General features: G+C 39.7%; 1 protein-coding gene across 3 annotated transcripts; it reads left to right on the top strand.

Annotated features, from left to right (window-relative positions):
• Nucleotides 1–1,885: 1,885 nt before the first annotated feature.
• Nucleotides 1,886–22,166, top strand: FAM111B (FAM111 trypsin like peptidase B). 3 transcript variants are annotated; one of them, XM_063670889.1, is made up of 4 exons: nt 1,886–2,576; nt 3,399–3,448; nt 4,274–4,440; nt 18,928–22,166. In XM_063670889.1, the coding sequence occupies exons 2-4, from the start codon at nt 3,442–3,444 to the stop codon at nt 21,052–21,054; spliced, it is 2,301 nt and encodes a 766-aa protein (XP_063526959.1). In that variant the 5' UTR covers nt 1,886–2,576; nt 3,399–3,441; the 3' UTR covers nt 21,055–22,166. The 3 variants fall into 3 exon arrangements, with proteins under 3 accessions (XP_063526959.1, XP_054297356.2, XP_063526960.1); XM_054441381.2 differs by having other exon boundaries at nt 1,952–2,037; XM_063670890.1 differs by having other exon boundaries at nt 1,974–2,032.
• The last annotated feature ends 4,114 nt before the right edge of the window (nt 22,167–26,280 follow it).

The raw sequence follows: 26,280 nt of genomic DNA, 5'->3' as shown, positions 1-26,280 counted from the left end.
CCATCCTCAGACTTCCCCATCCTTCTAGTTGCTCAAGTCAAAAGCCCAGGAATCAACATTGAGCCCTCTGTTTCTCTTCTTTATGGAACATCCGTAGGCAAATTCCATGGGCTGGTCCTTCAAAATAAATGTGGAATCCAGCCATTTCTAACACTTCCACCATTACCATCTGAGGCTGGGCTCCAACATCTTTGCAATCCTGGGATAGACTCTTAGCTGCCTTCTCCCTTCCACATCTCTTCTTGTCCTCCCAGAGTTTGTACCCCGCACAAATGCTGCTAGGGTGATTTTTAAAAATATGTCAGGGTATATTACCCCCTTGCTCCCAATCCCCCATTTAAAATAAATTTCACATTTATAGCAAAATCCAGACTTCTTCATATGGCCCACCAGGGGCTTTATGCTAATGGAATGTGCAGATGCTCCTCCCTCAGGAGCTCCTTTTACCAGGGCAAATTCTCTATCTCCAATGATGTCAGGCAATTTCGACAACATCATTCTCTACCATCTCTTGCTTTTCATAGATTTTTTTCCTCCAGATTCTACAAAAAAAGAAGATCAAATCTCCTTGTGCAATCATTTACTCTCTGATGTATATTGGTGCCAGGCACATGTACTGCTTTCAGATGATTCAAGAATAACAGCGATTTGAGAAAGCTGTCGTTAAGTTTTCTCTTCTCTTTGTCTGTATGACATTATTTTTACAATTATACTTCCAAAGTTTGCTCTTTCCAAACACCACAAGACCTGTATAATTTAAGCAGTGATTTTAGGGGTCTCTGTATATTTTACATTAATTTCAGAAACATGCTCATGATTATTCCACCAAAACTATCAACTGTTACATAAACATTTGTCCTTCTATGAGTTACAAAATAATTGTCACCATCCCCACTTAATCAACCATCTTCTCTCCTTCTTTGACCAACTTCTGAAAAATAACACCCAATACTGAACGCATCTCCTTCCATTCAGCTTCTTAGACAGTAAGACGTCCTTTTCTTATACAGTAAGATGTTTTCTCAAGCCCCACAAGAAAAGCACTTCTTTGATAGCAGTTTGGAGAGGCCGAACTCCGGAGTCTTCATCCGAAGGGTAAAGTACCGCACTCAGTAATGCGCGTCCTGGGAACCAGGCCTAAGCAGTGCTGGCCGCTTCCTCGTCCAGGCTGTCAGTGTCTGTGTTCGCCAGCCCCTCCCTGAAGTTAGTTCATTTGCGATCAGGCCAAGTCCCTGTAGACTTCACGCAGACGCGGGTGCAGCCTGCTCTGGGACTTGAAGTCCGCTGGAGCCTGGGCCTGTGCATCATCCGGGTGGAGCTCTCTCTGCTGCTGCCAAACGATCCCGCCTGGATGCTCATCCCGCCACAGTCGCCCACCCCGCAGCTGCAGAAAGGCAGCAACTGCCACACACTGAAGCAACTTGGCGGGCTATTCGCTGCTCCCGCTGGCAATCAAACGTCGGGGAAAGCGCGAAACCGCCAGGCGCCTGCCACTCCGCCCAGCTGCCGCGCAGCTCCTCCTTGGCCTCCACTGGGAGACAGGGGACGCCGATGAGCGGGAAGGAGCAGGGCAGTGATTGCTTAGTTTATCCTAGGACGCGGGAACTGGCCGTGGACTGAGTGGTGCGGGGGAGGGGATCACTGAGACCAGGAAGGGTCGTCCAGACAAATAGGGAGGGTGGGCGGGTTGGCGCGCAGTCCCCTCGGCCCGGCCTTCAGACTCACCCGCGCGCGCGCAGGCGTGCGCGCTCATCCTGTCCTTCCCTTCAATCACTGTCTGGAGCGATGATAATTGGCTTCCAAAGTGGCTGAGAGATGAGTCATTTACATCCAATGAGAGAAAAACAGCCTCCAGAGACTCTTCGTCCATTGGCCAGCGAGTGTCAATTCCCAGGCTCCTGCCCCGCGCGGGCTAGCCCTTCTAGGCAGGAAAAGTTCAGCTGAGAGCTATAAGAGAGCTGTCTTTCCAGCACCTGTGAATCCACAGCTGCGGGCACTGAGGGGCACGTGCACTGTGTAGACAGACTCTCAGGTTCTGTGAGTGGTTTTTCTTTTCCCGGGTCGGACCTGGAGTTCTTAGGCGGATGGCTGACAAGGGCAGTAGGCAGAAGGACCTCACTCCAAAGTCAAGGAGATTTTGGATGGGGAGCTGGGCAGCCGCCCGTTGTAATTCCCTTCCCCGTCTCAGCTTCAAAGGCCAAGAGTTGTACTCCTGAAAAGATACTTAGAGATCATCTGCGTGTTCCTGAATCTCAAGAGGGTCGTTTGACCCTGGTGGGTCCTTTCCCTGCCCGGTGCCGTTCGCGCCCATAGAAGGAGACCAGGTTCGGTTAAGCAGAGCAGAAACTATTCACTGATAAAGGAATGGAGTAGGAGAGCTCCTGCTCAAAGTGCCTAGAGTGTAGTGTGAGGGTGCTTCTTAAGGTCTTTTAGGGCACGTAGTTGGAGAGCAAGGATTCCTGGAAAGAGAGGGGGCTTTCCAGAAAGAACTGAGTGTGGCAGTCTCGTATTTTCTGTTGCCGCCCAACACTACATGTGCCTAGCAAGCTGCGTTTCTCCCCGAGGCACAGATTGAGGTATGGTAATTAGCAAGGATTCAGGTTAGGGTAGCGCTTCTAAATTCGTTTCCCATCTTGTAGCACAGTGGTTACTGACATCCAGTCTCCTTCTGTAAGCAAGCACAGCTTCAAGCACAGGTTACCTTCATAGGTTCTGGGGCTTTAGGAAAGCATTGAGGTCATCCTGCGGTGACAGAGGCAGCTGTCCAAACAACGTGGTGCGCGTTTGAGGCGGGGGTTGTGGAGTGAGGCAGGTAAAAGTGCAGATTCCATAGCCACACCCCGACATACTGAATCAGTCTGTGAGGGTGGGATCTGGAATCCTTTTTAAAAAGCTCAGAGGAACCAATTCACACGAACAATAAAAGTTTGATCTGAGCCAAAGTCCTTAATGTAGAAATGAGGAAATGGGGATCCCTAAAAGGGTTACAGGGAGAGGGTTGGAAGAAAGTTAGACTATGACAGTTTTAGGGTGGTTCGTTCCTGGCCTTGGGAAGTTTTCTCAGCTGCTGCTCTAATCAGTACACAGCTGAATGCTTTAGGGGAACCCTCTTCATATATCCGGAGTTCCCTCTCTGTGCAGGTCTCCCACCAGGGTCTGTGGCCTGTGACTTCTTGTCACCTTGGTCTCTCAGCTTTGTCTCCTTAAATCTGGAATTCCTACTAGTTTTGTCTTGCTGCCCTTCCTTGCCACACCGGCCTGGAATTCCTCAAGGTAGTCTGCTAAAGTGGATTATAGGATACATTTCAGTTGTCACTGTCCTTAATTGCATAATGTCCAGTTCCTTGCAAACCATTGTTTCATATGTTTTGCTCTTTTTTGTTTTGTTTTGTTTTCAGACTAGGAGGAAATCCAGTCCCTGTTACTCCATTTTGGCCAGAAATGCAAGGTAATGACTTTCAATGTTTCTGACTACTAGTTCTATCTTCTCTCTCACTTCTGGACCTGTCTCTATTCACTGATGTTTCTAGTCATTATGGGTCATATTTATCCACTTTTTAAGTGCTTGCTGATTTTTTATTAGATATCAAGCTTTGTTAATTTCACAACTTTGGGTGCCAGAAATTTTTACATTCCTATCAATATTCTTGAGCTTTGTTCTAGTATGTTGATATTTTACATGGAAACCATTTTATACTTTCAAAGCTTGCTTTTATTTATTAGGTGGGCCCAGAACTAGGGCTAACTTTGTCCCACTATGGAAGAAATACCTTTCAGAGTACTCTCCCTGATACTTCATGAATTATGAAGTTTTCTAGTTGGATTTTTGGGAATTGAAATTTTACACAGTCCTGTATGAGCCTCAGAAATTGTTACATCTGCTCCTTTTGGGTACTTCTCTTCCTGTTCCTTTTCGACAGTTTCGTTCCACTCATGCATTGACCAAGCTGAAATCTCAAGGGATACCCACTGCAGATCTCTGATACTGTGTGCTCCTGTGGCTGTCTTCTCCCTAGTACTCTGTCATACAAGTTCCAGTCATCTTGGCCTCCCAAAACTCCCAGCTTGTCTTCTCAACTCAGGGAAACTGCTAGACTGCCTGTTTCTCCTTCCTAAGATATGCCTTGGAAACTCCGTACAGTAAGCTAAATAGCCATAGGGCTTACCTCATATGATTTTCTTCTCAGATATCGGAGATGAGGTCCCACACCACCTGATCTCCAGTGTTTGAAAGTGGTTATTTCATAGATCTTGTTTTTTTGGTTTTTTTTAGACATTTCAGGTGGCAGAATAAATTCAATCCTTGTTTCTCCATCTTATCCACTAGTAGAAGTTAGTTACATTCTCTTTGAACTCATCATGAATTCCATGAAGACTGAAGAAAACAAGTCATTTAGTGCTATGGAAGATGACCAGAGGACTAGACCTGAAGTTTCAAAGGTATATCTACTTTTTTACAACTCCTCACAGGAGTGATAGTCTAACTATAGTGCCATATGAGGTTCTTGGCAATAAGTTCTTAAACAATGGTAGTTATAAGCCCTTCTCTTAGGTAGTTTAAAATATATTTGGGGAGCTCAGACACATAAGTGCTTGTGGAAAGCAAAATAATAAGGTATGAGTTAACAATGCTAAACGTATGTTAAGACAACAAGATGACAAACAATATAGGCACTTAAAGTCTTGGAAAGTGTAGACAGGCAAAAATAATTAGCTAATGTTTTCTGAGGAAACACTGTGTGCCTAGAATTGTGTCCCATCATATGTATTATCTCATTTAACACTTACTAGAACTATGCAGTAGGTATTATTATCATACTTATTTTATAAAAGAAGAAACTGAAGCTCAACTTGCTTATAGTTGCAGAAGTAATGGACTTCAGAGCAAGGATTTGAACCTAGGCCATCAGACTGCAGAGACTGGTTTTTGACCCACACTATTTTGCTCAAAATATGCAAAATGATAATACAAAATTGAGACCTAAACAAGTGATTTTAGAGTACAGAGAGAAGAATGCTTAATTCAGACTTAGGAAACTACAGCAGCATCATATAAGAAATGATTTATTAATGAATAATATATCTAAAATTGTCAAACTCATAGGTGTAGAAGTGGTTGTTGGGCTGGGAAGAGAGGAAAATGGAGGTATTAGTCAAGGGGTACAAAGTTTCCTTATACAAGGTGAATAAGTTCTAGGGATCTGTACAGCATGGGTGCCTATAGTTAACACTGTTGTATACTCAAGTTCTTGCTAAAATGATAGATCTTATGTTAAGTGTTCTTGTTACAAAAATAATAAGAGGGCAGGAAGAGATTTTGGGAGGTGATAGATAGGTTGATGGCATAGATTGTGGTGATAATGTATCTCCATACTCATCAAGTTGTATACATTAATTATGTACATTAATTATGCATTTTGTATGTCTAAAACTAATTTATTTTTGAAAAAGAATGAATAACATTTCACTAGTGTATCAAGGATGAAGGAATGGCCTGAGTAAAGTCATGTACACAGGAAAACATATTTGGGGAACAGGATAGCTGCATTTGATGCTTTATGAGGAGAATTCAAGAATATGGTAGGCAAATAATGCTTTCTATACTGGTAAGGTAGTATGGTGCCAAGATCACAGTAGGCTTTATATCAATAAGAGCTTTCCACATTTCCAGTAAAAATATTTTCTAATTGTGAAACAATAAAATGGATTCACTGGTTCACATGAGTGGACATTCCAGAATTCAGCTGAGCTCTTAATTCAGTGGTATACAGTTTCTTTAAGGACTTGTTTGTGTGTTCAGTCTCTATGTTCTGCTTTTCATGTTATCCCCTGGCTGGCTTTCTGCATAGTGACAAATAGAGCTGCAGTAATATCAGATGCTTTACTCTCCCGATAGTGAGTCTATCCTGGTTTCCTGAGGAAACTTCTCTTTGCCATCTAATTGTCCCAACTTAAGTAGCTCATCCATTTCAACACAAAACCTTGTGACTGAGAGGGCACATACAGATATTCTTAAGCTGTCATGAATTCATTTCCATACATTTGTGGCTCCTAAAATGTGTGAGAGATGTAGAATAGCTTTCTGGAAAATAGCTGCAGCATCTTTTTTTTCTTTGAATTGCACATGTAGGTTTTTGGATTTCCTTCTGTAAATAAAGGAGATGTGTTTACACACTTTATCTTTGTATTGCTTAGGAGGAATTATTCAATTCACTTAATACTTTGTTAAGTTAAATATTAATGTTAAAATGATTAGGGCTATTTCATTCAAGACAATTGCCACTAATCACATGTGATTATGTAAATTTAAATTTAAATTCAACTTAACTAAAATCAAATAATGAAAAAGGTCAATAGTACAAATTCTCAGTTATATTACGTGTCAAGTACTTAAGAACCACATGTGGGTGTGGAATTAGACAGTGCAGGTGTAGAACATTTCCGTCACTGCAGACATTGTATTGGGCAGTACTAGTCTAGGGCATCCAAATATAGAACAGAACTAGAGTATAAAACTGCCAAACTGTTTGTCTAGAAAATAGAATGAGAGGGAAAAATCAAAGTAAAGGAGGCAACAAAGCAAGGGAATATAAATTCAGAAAAAGTGGAAAAAGTAGAAGATACAAAAAAAGATAATAGAAATGAACACAAAAACCCCCACACCCAATTAATTGTCTTACAGATTATTTGAAAGGCTTTAACTTTTATTGCTTCCTTTAAATTTATTTATTTCATATACAGTAAAATTCAGTCTTTTTTGGTATACAGTTGAATGGCTTATAACAAATGCCTACAGTAATGTAACCATGACCAAAATCCAGAAGCAAAGCAGTTCCATCACCCTAAATAATTTCTTGTGTGGTTCCATCACTCTAAATAATTTCCTGTTCTCCCCACTTGTCCCCTATTCATCCCAGTCCCTGGCAACCACTAATCTGTTCATTACTCTAGTGTTACCTTTTCCAGAACATCATATAAATGGAACATACACTGAATCATACCCTTTGAGTCTGGCTTCTTTCACTTAGAACATTCCACTTAAGATTTATGAGTGTTGCATGCATTGATAGGTTTTTTCTTTTTATTGCTGAGTAGCATTCCACTGTGTGAATGTATCAAAATCTGTTTATCCATTCACTCCCTGAAGAACATTTGAATTGTTTCCAGTTTGGGGACTTTGTATATAAAGCTGTTGTGAACATTTGCCTACAGGTTTTTGTATGAAGATTAGTTTTCATTTCTCTTGGGTTCACCTAGCAGTGGAATTGCTGCCATGGAAAGTGTATGACATAACTTTAATTTTATAAGAAATTGTCAAAATGTTTACAGAATGGCTGTATGATTTCGCATCCTCGCTACCAATGTGTGAGAGTTCCAGTTGTTTCATATTCTTGTCAACACAAAGTTTTTCTGATTTATTCATTCTCATAGGTATGTAATGGCATCTTTTTGTGGTATTAATTTGCATTTCACTAATGACTCATGATTTGAGCATCTTTTCATGTGTTTATATCATTCACATATCTTTGGTGAAGTGTCTATTAAAATATTTTTCCCATTTTATACTGGTTAGTTATTGCTGAGTTTTGAGAGGGCTTTACATATTTTGGAAACAAGTCCTTTGTCATATTGCTTTTCTCATAATATTTGTGATAATTCCTGATATTTTATCTCTATGTAGCTTGTCTTTTCATCCTCTTAGTCCTGTTTTGGGAGGGAAATGTTTTCAACTTTGATGAAGTCCACTTTCTCTATATTTCTCTTTGTGGATCATGCTTTTGCTTTTACATCAGAGAACTGTGCTAAATCTAAGATCACAAAACATTTCTAGTTTTCTTCCAGAGTTTTGTAGTTTTAGGTTTAGTCTGCAATTGATTTTGAGTTTCATTTATGTTTTTGTGTGGTGTAATATCTGGATCAAAGTTTGTGTGTTTGTGTAAATTGTGTGTTAATTGTGTAAAAAAATTAACACAATTGTGGATGATTAGCATCTTAACCATGTTGAGTCTTCCAATCTTGAACAAGATATATTCTCCATTTATTTTGGTCTTGTTTAATTTCTTTTGCTGCAGGGTACCTGGGAGAATAGGCAAACCTGGTGGATGAAGGCAGAGCAGGGAGTGGGTGATTGAAGGGGCAATGTGACTGGTGTACTATTCTCTCCAAGGCCACCAGACAAGGTGAGAACTAGAAAGATCAGAAGTACAAGGCACAAGTGACAGAGGTTAGTCATCCTGACATCATGCAGCTTTAAGATTGTCCAGAGAACTGTGAGTAGCTGCTATTACCTCTGGGTCTCTGGAGTATGTCTTGCCCCTTTGACGAGAAACCCTTACTTCCTCCACCCTACATAAACTCCTCAAAGGAGAAACCTCCAGCACTGGAAACTCCCTCCCCAGACAAAAGGTCTGCACAGATGGAGTCGCGTCTCCGTCAGCATCCCCCAGACTTAGAGTCCCCTGGAAACTGGATGGTCAAGATCATAAGTTATTGGGACTTATGTATGCCAGATGCAACAGTCTGCCAGGCACATTATACATGTCTTATGGGAGTCTCACCACACCTAGAGGGAAATGTTTTCCAATTTGACAGAAAACAGAGGGGAGGCATTTGTTCAGAATGCATTTTAAGCCTGGACCCTCGGCAAACTTTACTGACAAGCTTCTACTTTAGGGACTAGGCATGTGAAAGAAGGACAGAGTCCCAGCTCTTGTGAACCTTACATTTTAAAGAGTGAAAGAGGTTATCCAGGAAACAGACAAATAGAAAGTTTTCGCTAGTGGATCAAGAACAAAGGTAACAGAAAGTGGCAAGTGTGTGCCTGGGAGTGTTGCTCTGGCTAGGGAAGTCAAGAGGCCTCTGAACTGGCCCTGAAGACACCTAAGGGAAGGCCAGACAGAATGGTGAATGCACAAGCCCTGAGACTGGCTAGGGCTTCCTGTCCAGGGCCTGAGTGATCACTGTAGCTGGGACCAAGGGGAGAGGAGCAGAGCAGCAGAAGGTGGGGCAGAGGGAGGGGTGGACAGGGGCCAGAACACTCTAGCCCCATGGGCCTTGGAAAAGAGGGGATGGGAAGATGCTTGAAGGGATAGAAGAGTTGAGAGTGGAGGCTATTCCAAAAACATCCAGGCTAAAGAGGAGGGAGCCTGGAGTGGCCTGAGACTGGGAGCTGAAGGGGCAGAGAGGAGGGGATGGAGTGGATGAGAAGTGTGAAGGAAAAGAGAGATGGAGAATGTAGGGCTTAAACTGTGGAGGCCAGAGAGGGAGCAGAAATGACAAGTAGGTTTTGACCCTAAAACCCAAGCACCTTAGCACTGACAGGAACTTCGCCTTTTTCTTCCTTGTCTCTAATTGGCCAGGACAGTGGTGAGTACATAGTAGATACTCATTCAATCACTTTGATCATTTATTCAATGAACATTTCTTGCAAACCTACGTGCCTGGTACATCACAGGCACCAAGGATATACCAGTGCATACAGTGATATCCTTGTTCTCTTGGAGCTGACACTGTAGAGGGAGAAAGGAAAAATAAATTGTGTGTGTGTGTGTGTGTGTGTGCATGCACGTGTGTGTGTGTGTTTTGATATGGGCAGAAGGGAAAAGAGAATGGCGGATGCTGTTTTGGAAGTGATGATAATTGGCTTCTCTGATAAGGTGATATCTGAGACCTGAAAGGAGTGAGGAGGTGAGTCCTAGATGGAAATATCTAGAGGAACAACATTGAAGATAGAGAAAGCAGCAAGTACAAAGGTTCAGAGGTGGGAGGGTGCTTGTTGACTGACCAATAGGTCTAGTGCTTGTTGACTCACTAATCAGTACCTGTGCCCCTTCCATTAGACTTGGAATTCTCTAAGGAACATGCCTGGGTTTTCCTCATCAGACAAGAGGGGTCAGAGAGGTGGGATGGGGGCCACTTTCTCTCTTTCTTTATGCTATTCTTCTTTCCCCAATCCTGGCCAGGCTTAGAAGTAGGGGCCAGGGAAAGACAAGGGTTGAGTCTGTTACAGTCTGGAGAAAAGTTACAGAAAGTCAAGGAATAGGAAGGTTCTGTGCTGTTCCAGAGCCCACTACTCATACCCATGCTGTTTCTGCTTTTAACACCTGCAGGTCCCACCCTGTCATCCAGTTACCCATCTTTGCCACTGTTGTGGCATCCATCACTCTAAAACACCCAGCTTCTTGTGTTACCAGCCACAAGTTTTTAGTCTCCCATGCAATAGAAATTGACACAAGGCCAAGTGAGTTTCCCAGACAAGGCTTTATTAGGGGCTTATTCTTGAGTACAAGGGAGACAGCACTGGAGTGAGAGTTCTCCAGATGGCTCCCCAAGGAGAGGTCTTTTTGCTGTTTTAAAAATGGTGACATGAAAAGCATGAGTTATGCTAATATCATTGCATGTGTTGGGTGGAGTGTAGAGTGTGCAGGCCCAGTGAGATATCATGTTAGTACTTACATCACATGATCAAAAAATGGTGGATAAGTCCCTCCCTGGGTGGGGATTTTCACATTATAACGAGGCAAGCAATGAGGTAAAGTCCTGTGTGCATGCAAGTGATAAAGTTAACTCCCTTGAATGAGATTTATGGTAGAATGCTTCTTATCTTAGTTTCTTTAAGGTCTTACAGCCAGTGAGGATGGCACCAGTGGAGGTGCAAGTTCTGGTAGTCAGCGGGTGTGGAAAAATGCATTATTGGTGGTGGAGGCAGAGTCCCGTCCCTACTCTGTTTCACTTGGATATTTACCTCCCGGTGCATTATCTGCCTCTTTGGCTATCTTGACAGGGGTTGGGCATAATCTCACTTTGGGAATGCTGTGAATGTGGTTAATTCCTGCTCTGCCCCAAGGCCTCGAGACTGAGAAGGTACATAGAAGACTCCAGAATCTTAGAATCTCAACTCAGATTCCACCTAGACTCTTGCTTGTGTCCTGGGCCTTAGTTACTTCCTCCTTATTATTCCTCAGTCATTTCTGCTTCTCTAGCTAACTTGCTGACAGAACATGTTGCTCTAAATTCTGCTCATTCAAAACTCTTTTATTCTTACCAACAAAGAGTAACAGGCATCTCCAAATATGCCTGACCACACATGAACTCTTACAAGGCATACAGTGAGTACAGATTACCCAATCCAATAATTTATCCTAATTTTAATTCTAGACACTTCCCTTCTGGTAAGGTGAAAAGCTGCATCCCAAAGGCCCTTTCCACAGAGCATTCTAGGGCTCAGTGAAGGGACATTCAAAAGAGCCAGGTCCTCCTTTTCCATGTGAGCCCCTCTTCTGGAGCCCAGAGCTATAGAGGGAAGAGTGAATGGCTTCTAGGACTCTTAACAGAGGAGAAGGCAGTTGAGGGCCATCAAGGAAACGCCTCAGAGTAGACAGGAGCTAAGGTAGCCAGGCCTGGTCAGCTGTTCTTTTCCTTAACTCAGGGGTTCTCAAAGCCTGGACCCTGGGACGGCAGAATCAACACAAACTGCAGCCTCAACCCAGATATATTAAGTCAGATCCTCTGGGTTAGGGCTCAGCAATCTGTGTTTCAAGAAACCCCCAGGTGATTCTGATGCAGAATGGTGGCAAGAACTCAGACCCAGACTGGGACTGTCAGGCAGGTGGAGTCCTGGCTCTCCAGTAGACTCTGAACATGAGAGGCCATGAGCAAAGCCCTTCTGGACCTGGGCATCCGTTTCTCCATTTGACAAGCCCCAGGATTTTTACCCGGTCTCTGAGGCAGTGATAGAATCAGGTGAACATCTCAATGGGAGATGCACACACAATTGTAACCTTACCCCTTTCTCACTGAAAGGGAAAACAAACTATGTGCAGTTGCTTTGAATGTCTTTGGGTAAAGTCACAGGGGAGCTGCCTGCCCTCTGAATGAGCCAGATATTTCATTTACCCTATTTAGTTAGCGAACTTGCTGTACCTTAAGTAGAAAACCCACCATCACTACCACATACTTTCCCACAACGTTAGAAAGGAAGAGACATGTTTGAGTTGGAATTTGCTATCCCTAGACCCTCCTTCCACTTCCACTCTTTTTTGGCATAGGGACTTTTCTGTACCGCCTCCTTAGGAACTCAGGTCCCATCAAAATGTGTAAAGAACAATTACATTTGTTTGGCATGTTTGCTTTTTTGATAGTTTCTGAGGAGATTAGGAGGAGGGCAGGTTTTTCAATCCTCCTTTAGGGATGCAAGTATGATTACACCAAAAGGTTCCACTCCCTTCACACTTATCAAGGGTCCCCATAAGAGCCTGGCCTTTCACATATATTATCTCACTTACCAAGCACAGCTCGGAGATGTTAAACAAGTAGCCCAAGGTCACACAGTGGGTGGTACATGTAGCAGAGCCTGGACGTGTGCTTCCTCCCTCTGGACCCTACCACCTCCCTCAGAGGTTTCACAGGGCAAGCTGGGACTGGCACTGAATCCTCAGGCCACTTAGTACCCTGTCATGGCCCTCAAGGAATCCGCACCCCAAGCAAAGCCTTCTTCTGAGGTTTGGGAGTGAGAAAGTGACTCCCCAATCCTCCTCCTGTTGCCAGTGGAGGGTCTTGACTAAAAGTTGTCCTGGTTCTTGGCATTTTAAAGAAAAACTTAGTAAAAACATACAAACAAAGCAACAAAAGAAAGAAGCAACGAAAGCATAGATTTATTGAAGTGAAAGTACACTCCACAGAGTGGGAGCAGGCTTGAGCAAGGGGCTCAAGAGCACTGGTTGCAGAATTTTCTGGGATTTAAATACCCTCTAGAGGTTTCTCATTGGTTACTTTGTTTACACCCTATGTAAATGAAGTAGTGGCGCACAACCAGTTTGATTGGTTGCAGGAGGGGACCAACTAGAGGTACTTTCCATGTTTCATCTGCAATGCAGTGGAAAGCGGGAGTTGGGGACATAATTTGCAAAGGGAGGAGCCTCTGATCCTTTTGTTACTTGACTGTGGAGAGGTGGGATTTTCCTTTTGATTCAGTTCCAGGAAGTGAGTGTGAATCATCCTTAGGTTCCCTGCCTCCAGGTCCTGTTCTTCTGCCTCACTCCTTCAGACCTGGGGCATCCCTCTTCTTGCCAACCTGCTCCTCCCCTTGGCTCCAAGGGGGCTCCTCAAGGCTGCATTTGATCACTCAGCAGAACCTGAAGTGGGGAAGGCAGCCAGGTCTTGTTTAATTTCCTACAATATATTTTAGGACAAAAGTCTTTGCATATCTTGTCAGAGTTTTCTTCATAGATTACCTGTCATCAGTGAATTAAGATAATTTTACTAATTTCTTTCTGATCCAGATGCCTTTTATTTCTTTCTGTTTTTTATTGCACTGGCTAAAACTTCCATCACAATGGTGAAGAGATTCTGCCAGAGCAAACATTCTTGTGTTTTTTCTAGTCTTGGGAATGCATTCAATCCTACACCATTAAGTATGATGTTACTTGTAAGTTTTTCATAACTGTTCTTCATGAGATTGAAGAAGTTTCCTTTTATTCCTAGGTTGCTGATATTATTAGAAATAGATGTCAGGCTTACCAAATGCTTTCTCTATGTCTGTTGAGATGATTCTATGTATATATAGAAATTTTAATTATTCTAATTGGCTTATTACAGTGATATATTTTTCAAAATTAAACCAACCTTGCATTCTTGGTATTTACCTATTAGTTCTTGCATTTATGTTTATATTGGTCTGTAGTTTTCTTTTATTGTAATGTTTTGCCTGTATATTACAGAGCTAATATATCTCTATTGCTGAGGCAATGTTCTTTTTAGTATTGTACTCAATGCCTCACGAATTATGATGTTTTCTCTATGTCTGGTGGGAACAGCAACTATTCCCAGCCCTGTAAGATCTCCAGGGATTGTTCCTTCTAATCTTTTTGGGTAGCTGATTTCGCTGACTTAGGTGATTTCCTCACGTGCATGTGCGGATCACTAGTCATCTGAAGACTTATGGGGACCTTCTCTGTACAGTCCTCTCATGCCCTTTGAAAGTTAAACCCATTGGCTTCCCAGAACTCGGTTCCTTTTCCTCAACTCAGTTGCTACTGAGCTTTGCCTGGATTATTTTCCCTGCACCATGGCCTAGAACCTCTTTTCAGGCAGTAAGCTGGGGCAGTCATAGAGTTTGCATCATTGTTTTTCTGTTTCTCAGGTGTCACTGTCCTTCTTTGACTAATGCTTAATGTCTTGGAAACCATTTTGTATATTTTGTCCATTTCTCCAGGATTTTCAGGCAGAAGTATAAATTAGTTCTATGTTATTCCATGGTGGCCAAAGTAGAAGCTCAGGATGCTGCTTTTTTTTATTTTTCCAAAGGCTTTAGTTTTAATTAGTGGAAATAATGGGCTATAATGGGCTTACTTTATCTTGGCTACCCCTATTACTATCAAATACATAAATATAAACATACCAGAAGGCTTCTTAGCCAGATTAAGGGCATCTTCAAAAATCTCACTGGGAACATCATGTTAAATAATGAATCATTAGAAGTATTTCCCTTACAATGAGGGAGAATAGAGGAGTGCTCACTATTACTGCCTTTATTTAGCTGGTAAGTAAAATTTAATTTAGCCAATGCAGTGTGATAAGAAAAAATAGTAAAATATAATATTTGAGGATTGAAAAGAAGGGAACAAAGCATATTCATGAAATATCCACAGATGGTATCATATCTATTTTTGAAACAAAAAATATTTATAGATAAAATATTAGAATGATTGTAATATAGCATATTGGCTAGGTGTAAGGTTGATATTTACAAAACAATGGATTTAGCTTAGCCAGCAATATCAGAAAATGTAATCCCTCAAAAATTATTTTATAATGCCTAGAAAAATATTATTTACCTAGGAATAAATGTAAAAATTATTTGTTAACCATTTATGGAAAAAATTATTTTGCTGAAGACATGAAAATGAGACATAAATCAATGTCAAGATATACTAATGAGTAGAAAAATTCAAAATTAAGACAGTATTTGGTGAATATACAGAAAAATATACCATTGGAACAGAACAGAGAGAGTAGAGACAGACTCACAAATTTCAAGATGTGACAATATCTTCGTATTAGTTTGTGCTATGGTGTGAATCATTGCATCCCCCAAATTCATATGTTTAAATCCTAATCTCCAAGGTGATGGCATTAAGAGATGGGGCTTTGATGGGTGATTAGATCATGAGGGCTTTACATAATGTAGTTTGTTAGAAAAGTCCAGACTATGTAGTCTCTTAGGGGTAATAAAGTACCACTGACTGTGTGGCTTAAACAATAGAAATGCATTGTCTCATGATTCTGGAGGTTCAAAGTACAAGGTCAAGATGTCAGCAGAGTTCGTGACCTGTTAGGGCTGTGAGGGAAAGATCTGTTCCAGGACTCTCTCCTTAGCTTGTAGTTGGCCATGTTTTTCCTATGGCTGTTTACCTTATCTTCCCTCTGTGTGTGTCTGTCTCTATGTCTATATTTCCCCCTTTTCTAAGGATATCAGGGGTATTGGATTAGGGGCCCATCCTACTGCAGAGTGACCTCATTTTTAACTAAGTATATCAACAAGATCTGCATATCCAAATAAGGTCACATTTTGAGGTACTAGGGATTAGGACTATAACATGTGAATTTTGAGTGGACACAGTTCAACCCATAACAATCTTATGTGGCAAAACTGGCAGTACAGATCAGTGGAGAAAGAATGAACAATTCAGTCAGCATCGCTGGAGTAATTAGTTATCCACATGCAAAAAATAAAAAGTGATACCTACTTGAAGCTATGTACAAAAAATAATTCCAGATTAAAAACTTGAATGGTAAAAGCAACCTTTACAATTTTTTGAAAACAAAAAAAACAGAATTATCCTGTGAAAGGTGTTCTAATGGTATAAAAAGATTAATAAACTTGACAACATTAAAATTAACTACTTTATGATACCTGAGAATGAAAAATCAAGAAAAAATTCAGAATAGATGTTTAACACATATGATGAGTAAGCAATTTGTGTCTACAATATTTAAAGTACTCCTAGAATCAATAATAAAAAGAAAAATAATCCAGTATAAAAATGAACAAAAGACATAAACAAGCATTTTAGAGACTGAAGTGTGAAAAAGGGTTCAATTTCATTAGTAATTAGGAAACTACTGTTTAAACCCTCAATAAGATGCTATTTCACACCCACAAGATTGGTAAACATTAAAATATGGATAACACCAAGCTTTGATGAAGACATAGAATAATAAGAACTCTCATTTCTCATTGGTGCAAGTGCAAGGTGGTACAACCATTATGTTAAATAATATGGCAATATCTATTATAATAAAGGTGATTACTCATTTTCTTTTTCTCATTGCTCTCCTATTGCCTCATGTTTTCAAATATTTATTGCTAAAATCTATTTCTGAAGTTAAGCAATTCCACTTCTAAGTCTATACTTGAGAGACACCCTTGTGGATGTGCACCAGGAAACATATTTGAGGATATTCATAGCAAAATTAGCCACTGCTTTTATTAGAAAAACCCCAGAAATAACAGAAATATTCATAAACAGTTTATTTCTTCAGTTAATTCTCTCTAATTGTAAAAATGGATACAGAATTTCATCAACTAGAATGAACCTCAGAAAAGTAGTGCAGACCCGGCACAGTGGCTCACGCCTGTAATCCCAGCACTTTGGGAGGCCGAGGCGGGTGGATCATGAGGTCAGGAGTTGAAGACCAGCCTGGCCAAGATGGTGAAACCCCGTCTCTACTAAAAATGCAAAAATTAGCCGGGCATGGTGGCATGCACCTGTAATCCCAGCTATTCAGGAGGCTGAGGCAGAGAATTGCTTAAACCCAGGAGGTGGAGGTTGCAGTGAACCGAGATTGTGCCACTGCACTCCAGCCTGGGCGACAGAGTGAGACTCCATCTCAAAAAAATAAATAAATAAAATAAAATAAATAAGTAGTGCAAATCACGGAAGAACATATTCAGCTGGATCTGTTTATATAAAATCAAAACCAGCAAAATGAAACAGTGTACTATTTATACTTTTACTACATATGTATATGTCCCTAAATAAGTGTAAGACAATGATAATTTTAAAACAAATTCAGACTTAGTGGTTGTCCAGGAGAATGAGAAAGGAAGATAAGATGAAGGAGGGACACACTGTATGCCTCTAATGATTTGTAGTGTGCTATTTCTTAGGTTGGGAAGGAGATACGTGGATGTTTAGTATATGAAATATAGGGTGTCATAAAATGTTTCTGCATGCATAATGTTTTACAGTTTTTTAAAAACACAGTATATAAGAGATAAAGGAAGAAGCTAAGGACTATTCACAGGATACTAGCTTGAGTAGTCAAATGTGTAATGACACCATCATCAGATTCAAGAACACAGGAAGAGGGGCGCAATTAAATTTTATGACTCTGGTTTTGAAGGAGCTAAGAGTGAAATGCCTCTGACATATCCAAGAGTAGATGTCAAAGAGGCAACAAAATATTAATATCTGGAGCTTAGAGGAGAGGTCAGTGCTGCAGAGATAGATTTAGGCAATAAATATTTGAAAACGTGAGGTGATAGGAGAGCCCCAAGACGAAAAGGAAATCACTGTTCCTAAGACCTAAGCTCATTCCATTGCACCTACCTACTAAATGATCCAAGCCGAGCTGTGCCTCCTGATTTTACTCTCTCCAGGCTTATTCCTCTATTTATATAGACTAGATCCAATACTTCAGGCTTCACAATGATTTCCTTCCAAGTTATGTTGACTCTTGTCATATAATATTTTTTACTTATGTTTTTCATTTCTGTTACCATCAGATTCTCAATATCTTGTATCCTGGGCTACTACCAACTGATTGTATATGAGTATTTATATTTATTTATATATCCCATCCTATTATTTGTCTGTCATTTTAATATATTTTCTTAGTGCTGTCAAAACCATTGACAGAACAGAAACTAAACAGATTTTTAATGGGAATCCTTGGAAGGTGATGTTTCAAATATCTAAAAGATAAGTAAGTCCAGCTTCACTAGTAAGTGAATACATGTACATACTAAAAACAGTCAAATTAGATAGAATTTTATCTAACAATTGGCAAACATTTAAAATAGTAACACTCAAATCCTTTTAAGGAATCAACCATAGGATTGCGGTTGGTCTCCTTGAGCAGCTGGAGAGAAGGGATGGGGTGAGTTGATACAATTCTCTGGAAGGCAGTTAGGCAGAATATATGTTGCAAAATATGTTTACATCCTCAGTTGCGGTATTTCCACTCCTGGGAATATGACCTAGGGAAATATTCAGATGTGCACACAAAAATGTTATGTTTGTAGGAAGTTTTATCATATTTAGAGTAAGAATCTGGAAATAATCTAAATATTCAGCAATGAAAGGATGGATTACAAATTATTATACAGTGAAATATTCTATAGCCCCTCAACTTGTGGTTTCAAAGTTTGCTTAATGCACAAAGTAGTGACACATTGCCTAGTGAAAAATAAAGTCACATGCAACATAGTATTTAAGAAACATAAGATTTAGATCTGCATATGAAATAATAGAGGGCTGTTTCTGATCCATTTCAAGTTAGGTATAAGGTAGGAGTCCAACTCATTTCTTTGCATCTGGATATCCAGTTATTCTAGCCACATTTGTTACAAAGATGATATTTCCCCCATTAAATGGTCTTAGGACCCTTGTTGAAAATCAAAGTACTACTTTTAAGAATCAGAAAACAAAATCAAAGTATACAGAGACAAAAATTAAAAATTAAAATAAAATGTAGAATGAGTATCTAAAGTGATAGAATAGTGATTGATTTTTTTCTCCATTATTCGTTAACCATTATATTATCCAATTTTTATTCATAATATCTATTAGTTCTATCATTAGAAAAATATAAAACATTATTAAAGGTGATTCTTGTTAACCTCTTTAATCTTTCCTTTTTAAGGATACTGTCATGAAGCAGATGCATGCTGACACACCTGTTGATCATTGTCTATCTGGCATAAGAAAGTGTAGCGGCACCTTTAAGCTTAAAAGTGAAGTCAACAAGCATGAAACAGCCCTTGAAATGCAGAATCCAAATTTGAACAATAAAGAATGTTGTTTCACCTTTACTTTGAATGAAAACTCCAGAAAATTAGACCGTAGTGTGTTTACAGCATATGGTAAACCCAGCGAGAGTGTCTACTCAGCCCTGAGTGCTAATGACTATTTCAGTGAAAGGATAAAGAATCAGTTTAATAAGAACATTATTGTTTATGAAGAAAAGACAATAGATGGACATATAAATTTAGGAATGCCTCTCAAGTGCCTGCCTAGTGATTCTCATTTTAAAATTACATTTGGTCAAAGAAAGAGTAGCAAAAAAGATGGACACATATTACGCCAATGTGAAAATCCAAACATGGAATGCATTCTTTTTCATGTTGTTGCTATAGGAAGGACAATAAAGAAGATTGTTAAGATCAATGAACTTCATGAAAAAGGAAGTAAACTTTGTATTTATGCCTTGAAGGGTGAGACTATTGAAGGAGCCTTATGCAAGGATGGCCGTTTTCGGTCTGACATAGGTGAATTTGAATGGAAACTAAAGGAAGGTCATAAGAAAATTTATGGAAAACAGTCCATGGTGGATGAAGTATCTGGAAAAGTCTTAGAAATGGACATTTCAAAAAAAAAAAAAGCATTACAACAGAAAGGTATCCATAAAAAAATTAAACAGAATGAAAATGCCACTGATGAAATTAATCACCAGAGTCTGATACAGTCTAAGAAAAAAGTCCACGAACCGGAGAAAGATGGAGAGACCAAAGATGTAGAACACAGCAGAGAGCAAATTCTCCCACCTCCGGATCTAAGCCATTATATTGAAGGTAAAACTCGCCAGACAATTCCCAGGATTAGAAATTATTACTTTCATAGTTTGCCCCGAAAATATAGGCAAATAAACTCACAAGTTAGACGGAGGCCGCATCTGGGTAGGCGGTATGCTATTAATCTGGATGTCCAAAGGGGGGCAATTAATCTCTTAAAGAATTATCAAATGTTGAATGAAGCCATAATGCATCAGTATCCGAATTTTAAAGAGGAGGCACAGTGGGTAAGAAAATATTTTCGAGAAGAACAAAAGAGAATGAAACTTTTACCATCTAAGCAATTCAACATATATAAAAAGGATTTTGGAAAAATGACTGCAAATTCTGTTTCAGTTGCAACCTGCGAACAGCTTACATATTATAGCAAGTCAGTTGGGTTCATGCAATGGGACAGTAATGGAAACACAGGCAATGCTACTTGCTTTGTCTTCAATGGTGGTTATATTTTCACCTGTCAACATGTTGTACATCTTATGGTGGGTAAAAACACACATCCAAGTTTGTGGCCAGATATAATTAGCAAATGTGCAAAGGTAACCTTCACTTATACAGAGTTCTGCCCTACTCCTGACAATTGGTTTTCCATTGAGCCATGGCTTAAAGTGTCCAATGAAAATCTACATTATGCCATTTTAAAACTAAAAGAAGATGGAAATGCATTTCCTCCAGGACTATGGCAACAGATTTCTCCTCAACCATCTACTGGTTTGATTTATTTAATTGGTCATCCCGAAGGCCAGATCAAGAAAATAGATGGTTGTACTGTGATTCCTCTAAATGAACGATTGAAAAAATATCCAAACAATTGTCAAGATCGGTTGGTAGATCTCTATGATACCACCAGTAATGTATACTGTATGTTTACCCAAAGAAGTTTCTTATCAGAGGTTTGGAACACATACACGCTTAGTTATGATACTTGTTTCTCTGATGGGTCCTCAGGTTCCCCAGTGTTTAATGCATCTGGCAAATTGGTTGCTTTGCATACCTTTGGGCTTTTTTATCAACGTGGATTTAATGTGCATGCCCTTATTGAATTTGGTTATTCTATGGATTCTATTCTTCGTGATATTAAAGAGACAAGTGAGAGCTTGTATAAATTATTAAATGATGAGAAACCTGAGACCTACAATGAAGAGAAAGGTAAACAAGAGTCATCACTTCAAGATCATCAGATTGAACCCATGGAATGTTAGAAAAGAGATGCTGTCTTCAAGAAAGTATGCCAATAATCCCTGGCAAAGATTTCATGACGAAGACACCTAAAGCAATTGCAAAAAAAGCAAAAATTGGCAAATGAGACCTAACTAAAGCTTCTGCACAGCAAAAGAAACTATCAACAGGATAAACACACAACCTACAGAATGGGAGAAAGTATTTGCAAACTATGCATCCAGCAAAGATCTAATATTCAGAATCCATTAGGAACTTAAACAGATTAACAAGCAAAAAAACAAGCAACCCCATTAAAAAGTGGGCAAAGGACATGAACAAACACTTTTCAAAAGAAGACATACACGTGGCCAACAAGGATATGAAAAAATACCCAATATCACTAATCACTAGAGAAATGCAAATCAAAAAAATGCCATCACACTAATCAGAATGGCTGTTATTAAAATGTCAAAAAATAACAGATGCTGGTGAGGTTGCAGAGAAAGGGGAATGCTTACACACTGCTAGTGGGAATATAAATTAGTTCAGCCATTGTGGAAAGCAGTTTGGTGATTTCTAAAAGAACTTAAAACAGCTACCATTCAAGCCAGCAATCTCATGACTGGGTATATATCCAAAGGAATATAAATTGTTCTACCATAAAGACACATGCACATATATGTTCACTGCAGCACTATTCACAATAGCAAAACATGAAATCAACCTAAATGCCCATCAATGGTAGACTGAATAAAGAAAATGTGACACATATACACCATAGCATACTACACAGCCCTAAAAAAGTACAAGATCATGTGCTTTGCAGCAACATGGATGGAACTGGAGGTCATTACCCTAAGCGAACTAATGCAGGAACAGAAAGCCAAGTACCACATGTTCTCTCATAAGTGGAAGCTAAATATTGAGTACACATGGACACGAAGAAGAAAACAACAGATATGGGGCCTACTTGAGAGTGGAGGGTGAGAGGAGGATGAAGATTGAAAAACTGCCTATGGGGTACTATGCTTATTACCTGGGTGATGAAATAATCTGAACACAAAACCCTGGTAACATGCAGTTTACCTATATAACAAAACCGCACATGGACTCTTAAACCTAAATAAAAGTTTAAAATATATATAATGCCAATAATTTAGGGTATTGGAGGCTGTTTCCTTTAATAAAATTTCCTACTTAGAAAACTTTTAGAGAATTATGTGGACGTGCAAAACATGTATTAGAGCTCAAATACTGATTTTGTTTATCTTGGCTTTTTAAAAATTTGAAAAAATCTCAAGCCTCACTTAAAGTGCTTAGCTCACTTTTACACTTAAAAATAATTTGTTATTTGTCTTCTAAATGCCTAGGGTGGTACACCTTTATTACTGGCAAGGTGGTTCTTGTTCTCTGCCTAACTAGATAGTAGTAAATACACTGTTAAATGTGGAAAAAATATGTATAGTTCCTCTACAACCCAAAATTATTTGGTAAACATAATTTATTTCCTTCCATGCCACCTGTGACATCAACCTCCATTGCAAATGGCCGTAGAAAATTCCAATTTTTAAGTTCTTTCTTCTAATTCAGCAATAGCTAACTGTTCGGCAGATGAGAAGAGTAGCTTGCTCAGTCTCCATCCCCATCCTCTTATGTTCAGAGTCTAGAAAGCTAGAAGCTACATATTTCAGACTAATTTGCAAGTAAGATTCTGAATACAAATGAGATTCTCCCAAATAGATACTATTTGTAAGATAAAAGTAAAGTGGGGGTCCTCTTTCTTCCACTCCATCTTTTGGGAAGCTGGGTCGTCAAAAAGTGAGTGTCTAGAGATAGTAGTGCTGCTGACTACATTCAGTGTCAGTGTCTAGTCATCAGCTTCATGGGTATCCACAAGTGGTTTCAGCAGTAGCAACAACCAGAAACAGTGTTGCAGTGTCTATTCATTCACTTTGATGGAGTGCAGATGTATTTTTGATGATAATAGTTTCCTAATTCAGTTTTCTGATTTCTGGATTGCAGGTAAGAGAGTGTGTTCATAAACCTAATAATTCCAGTATTGGCCTCCTGATCATCACTGCTGTTATCCTAAAGATTTCCAGCACTTGATCCTTGTATTAAATCTCTTTAACCTGCACTGAATCCTGACTGGTGTACCCTCCTTGATAACTTGCAATTGGTTGGACTTTCCAAATATGTGATAGTCTCAGTTGTGCGAAACCTGTAAATCTGACCTACATAAATTGTTCATTCAGAAACGCTAATCTTTATTCAAAAGCATACTGAATTTCAAAAAAAAAAAAAAAAAAACCAGCAACAGGAACTTAGGAGAGAAGTTTATTTCTCACATAATAGTCCAAATGCACAGTCCTTTGTGGTCATGGGAATTCCAACCTGTGAAGGTATTGTTTCTTCAATGAGGCTATACTACGGTCCTCAACATGCAACATGGCCAAAAAGGCTGCTAAACTAGCCAACACACCTCTACTACAGCCAGGAGTGACTAGGAAGGAGAGAGCACCTCTTCCTATTAAAAACACCATCTGAAAATGGCATATACCATGTCTGCTCACACCCAGTGTTCACAGTTCAGTTACATGGCTCACTTCACTGGAAAGGAGGCTGTGGAATGTAATGCTTATTCCAGATGCCCAGCCTAAATTCTGTAACTGGAATAAGGGGAAAATGGGCATTAGGCAAAGTCATAGTCTCCTAAGAGAAGTAACCAGGAGTTACTCCCTACCCATCGCACCCTTCTAGTATATGTATGTTCTCTCCTTTCCACATATGAAATGTACTTACCCACTTGCCAAGATGATCCAAATTTTCTGGGCAATGTGTATTTCTCTTCAGCACATCTGAATGCAGCTCCCCATGGTGCAGAGACTTATCTGCATTCCCCCTGCTCCACCCACATACCCAATATACTATAGTGCAGTATGAACATAATCCAATAAATTACATTTTTATTCAGAAAAAAAAGGATAAATGGGAAATATAGCAGCCACAATCCTATGGCAATGACCAAATTCTGTTGTGCAGGAATTTACATGATGTCCAGCTCTGGCAGGGGAGTACAATTTTTGGTTAGCTCATACTGCAAGTCCTGGTTACTTCTCTTTGGAGTTGGAATGTCCTTGACTATTGTCCTTCATGCCCCCAGACTTTGTCCTGCAAGGTGTTCTCTTGTGTCTGTTTACAGTGGCCATTTCTTTTTTTAAGTCTAGTTATATTGATCTATATTTATGTGCAGGAAAATTCATTCTTTTGGTGTACAGATCTATGAATTCTGACACAGACATATAATTGAGTAATTACTACTACAGTAAAAAAAGAAATAGTACTTTTTATAAAATAAAACTACAGTGCTGTCAACATGCTTACAAAACTTTAATAACTTAAGTGTTTACCTTTCCCTAATGTCTAGATTTGTTCATTTTTGTTTTACATATGGATTGTTCAAGTCAGAATCCAAAAAGTCTATACATTATATTTGGTTATGTGAGTCTCTAAAGTCACAATTTAATGTGTGTATTTCCCCTTTTTATTTTTTCTAATATTTGCTTATTGAAGAAAGTCATGTTTCTATGAAGCGTTCCACATTCTGCACTTTACCATTCATCCACCTGATGTCATTTAATGTGTAGCTGTAGACCCAGTATTTCTTGTAAACTGGTAGTTAGATCTAGAGGTTTGGTAATATTCAGTTTTGACTTTTTCCCAAGAAAACTTCCTAGGTGATGCCAAGAGATGTCCATCCTCCTACTAGCGTTTACTGTGGGCCAGTATCTGGTTCGCATTTGCATGAGTGTTATAAAATTTATTATAAATACTACTGGCTTCCCAGGACTGAGTGTTGAATACAGAATCTCTGGAGAGTGCACCACTTCAAAAACTAAACGAAAGTCATGTTTCATATTCTTTTATTAAGAAATTTTAAAATCCATTCCAACAGAGTTTTTGATGACAGAGTTTAGCAATTTCTGATAATGATCTCTACATACAACTTGTCTTTTCCACCTAACCGTGTAACCAGGCTTGTGATGGGAGGGGCTGCCACTAAGGTCTCTGATATGCCCTAGAGACATTTTCCCCATTGTCTTGGCAATTAACATGTGGCTTCTCGTTACTTATGCAAATTTCTGCAGCTAGCTTGAGTTTCTTCCCGGAAAATGGGTTTTTCTTTTCTACCATATGGTCAGGCTGCAAATTTTCCAGACTTTTACATTCTCCTTCCCTTTGAACATATGTTCCAATTTCAAACCATCTCTCTCAGGTTCTGATATGGTTTGGTTGTGTCCCCACCCAAATCTCATCTTGAACTGTAGCTCCCATAATCCCCACATGTCCTGGGAGGGACCCAGTGGGTGGTAATTGAATCACAGGGATGAGTTTTTTCTATGCTGTTCTTGCAATAGTGAATAAGTCTCACAAGATCTGATAGTTATATGAAGGAGAGTTCCCCTACACATGCTCCCTCTTGCCTGCTGCCATGTAAGATGTGCCTTTGCTCCTCTTTCATCTTCCACCATGATTGGGAGTCCTCCCCACCCATGTGGAACTCTGAGTCCATTAAACCCCTTTTTCTTTATAAATTACCCAGTCTCAGGTATTTCTTTATAGTAGTATGAAAATGGACTAATACAGTAAATTGGTATCACAGAGAGTGGGGTGCTGCTGTAAACATACCTGAAAATGTGGATGCAACTTTGGAACTGGGTAACAGGCAGAGGTTGGAAAAGGTTAGGGGGCTCAGAAGAAGACAGGAAAATGTGGGAAAGTTTGGAACTTCATAGAGACTTGTTGAATGCCTTTGCCCAAAATGTGATAGTGATATGGACAATGAATTCCAGGCTGATGTGGTCTCAGACAGAGATGAGGAACTTGGGCACTGGGGCAAAGGTCATTCTTGCTATGCTTTAGCAAAGAGACTGGTGGCATTTTGCCCCACCCTAGAGATGTGGAACTTTGAACTTGAGAGAGATGATTTAGGATATCTGGAAGAAGAAATTTCTAAGCACCAAAGCGTTCAAGATGTGACTTGGGTACTCTTAAAAGCATTCAGTTTTAGTCATTCACAAAGATATCATTTGGAATTGGAACTTCTGTTTAAAAGGGAAGCAGATCATAAAACTTCAGAAAATTTGCAGCCCATCGATGTAATAGAAGATAAAACCTCATTTTCTGAGGGTAAATTTAAGCCAGCTGCAGAAATTTGCATAAGTAACAAGGAGCCAAATGTTAATCACCAAGACAATGGGGAAAAT

Source organism: Pongo pygmaeus, chromosome 9 (assembly GCF_028885625.2).
Source record: "Pongo pygmaeus isolate AG05252 chromosome 9, NHGRI_mPonPyg2-v2.0_pri, whole genome shotgun sequence".
NCBI lineage: Eukaryota > Metazoa > Chordata > Mammalia > Primates > Hominidae > Pongo > Pongo pygmaeus.
This window is presented reverse-complemented; position numbering and strand designations above follow the sequence as displayed.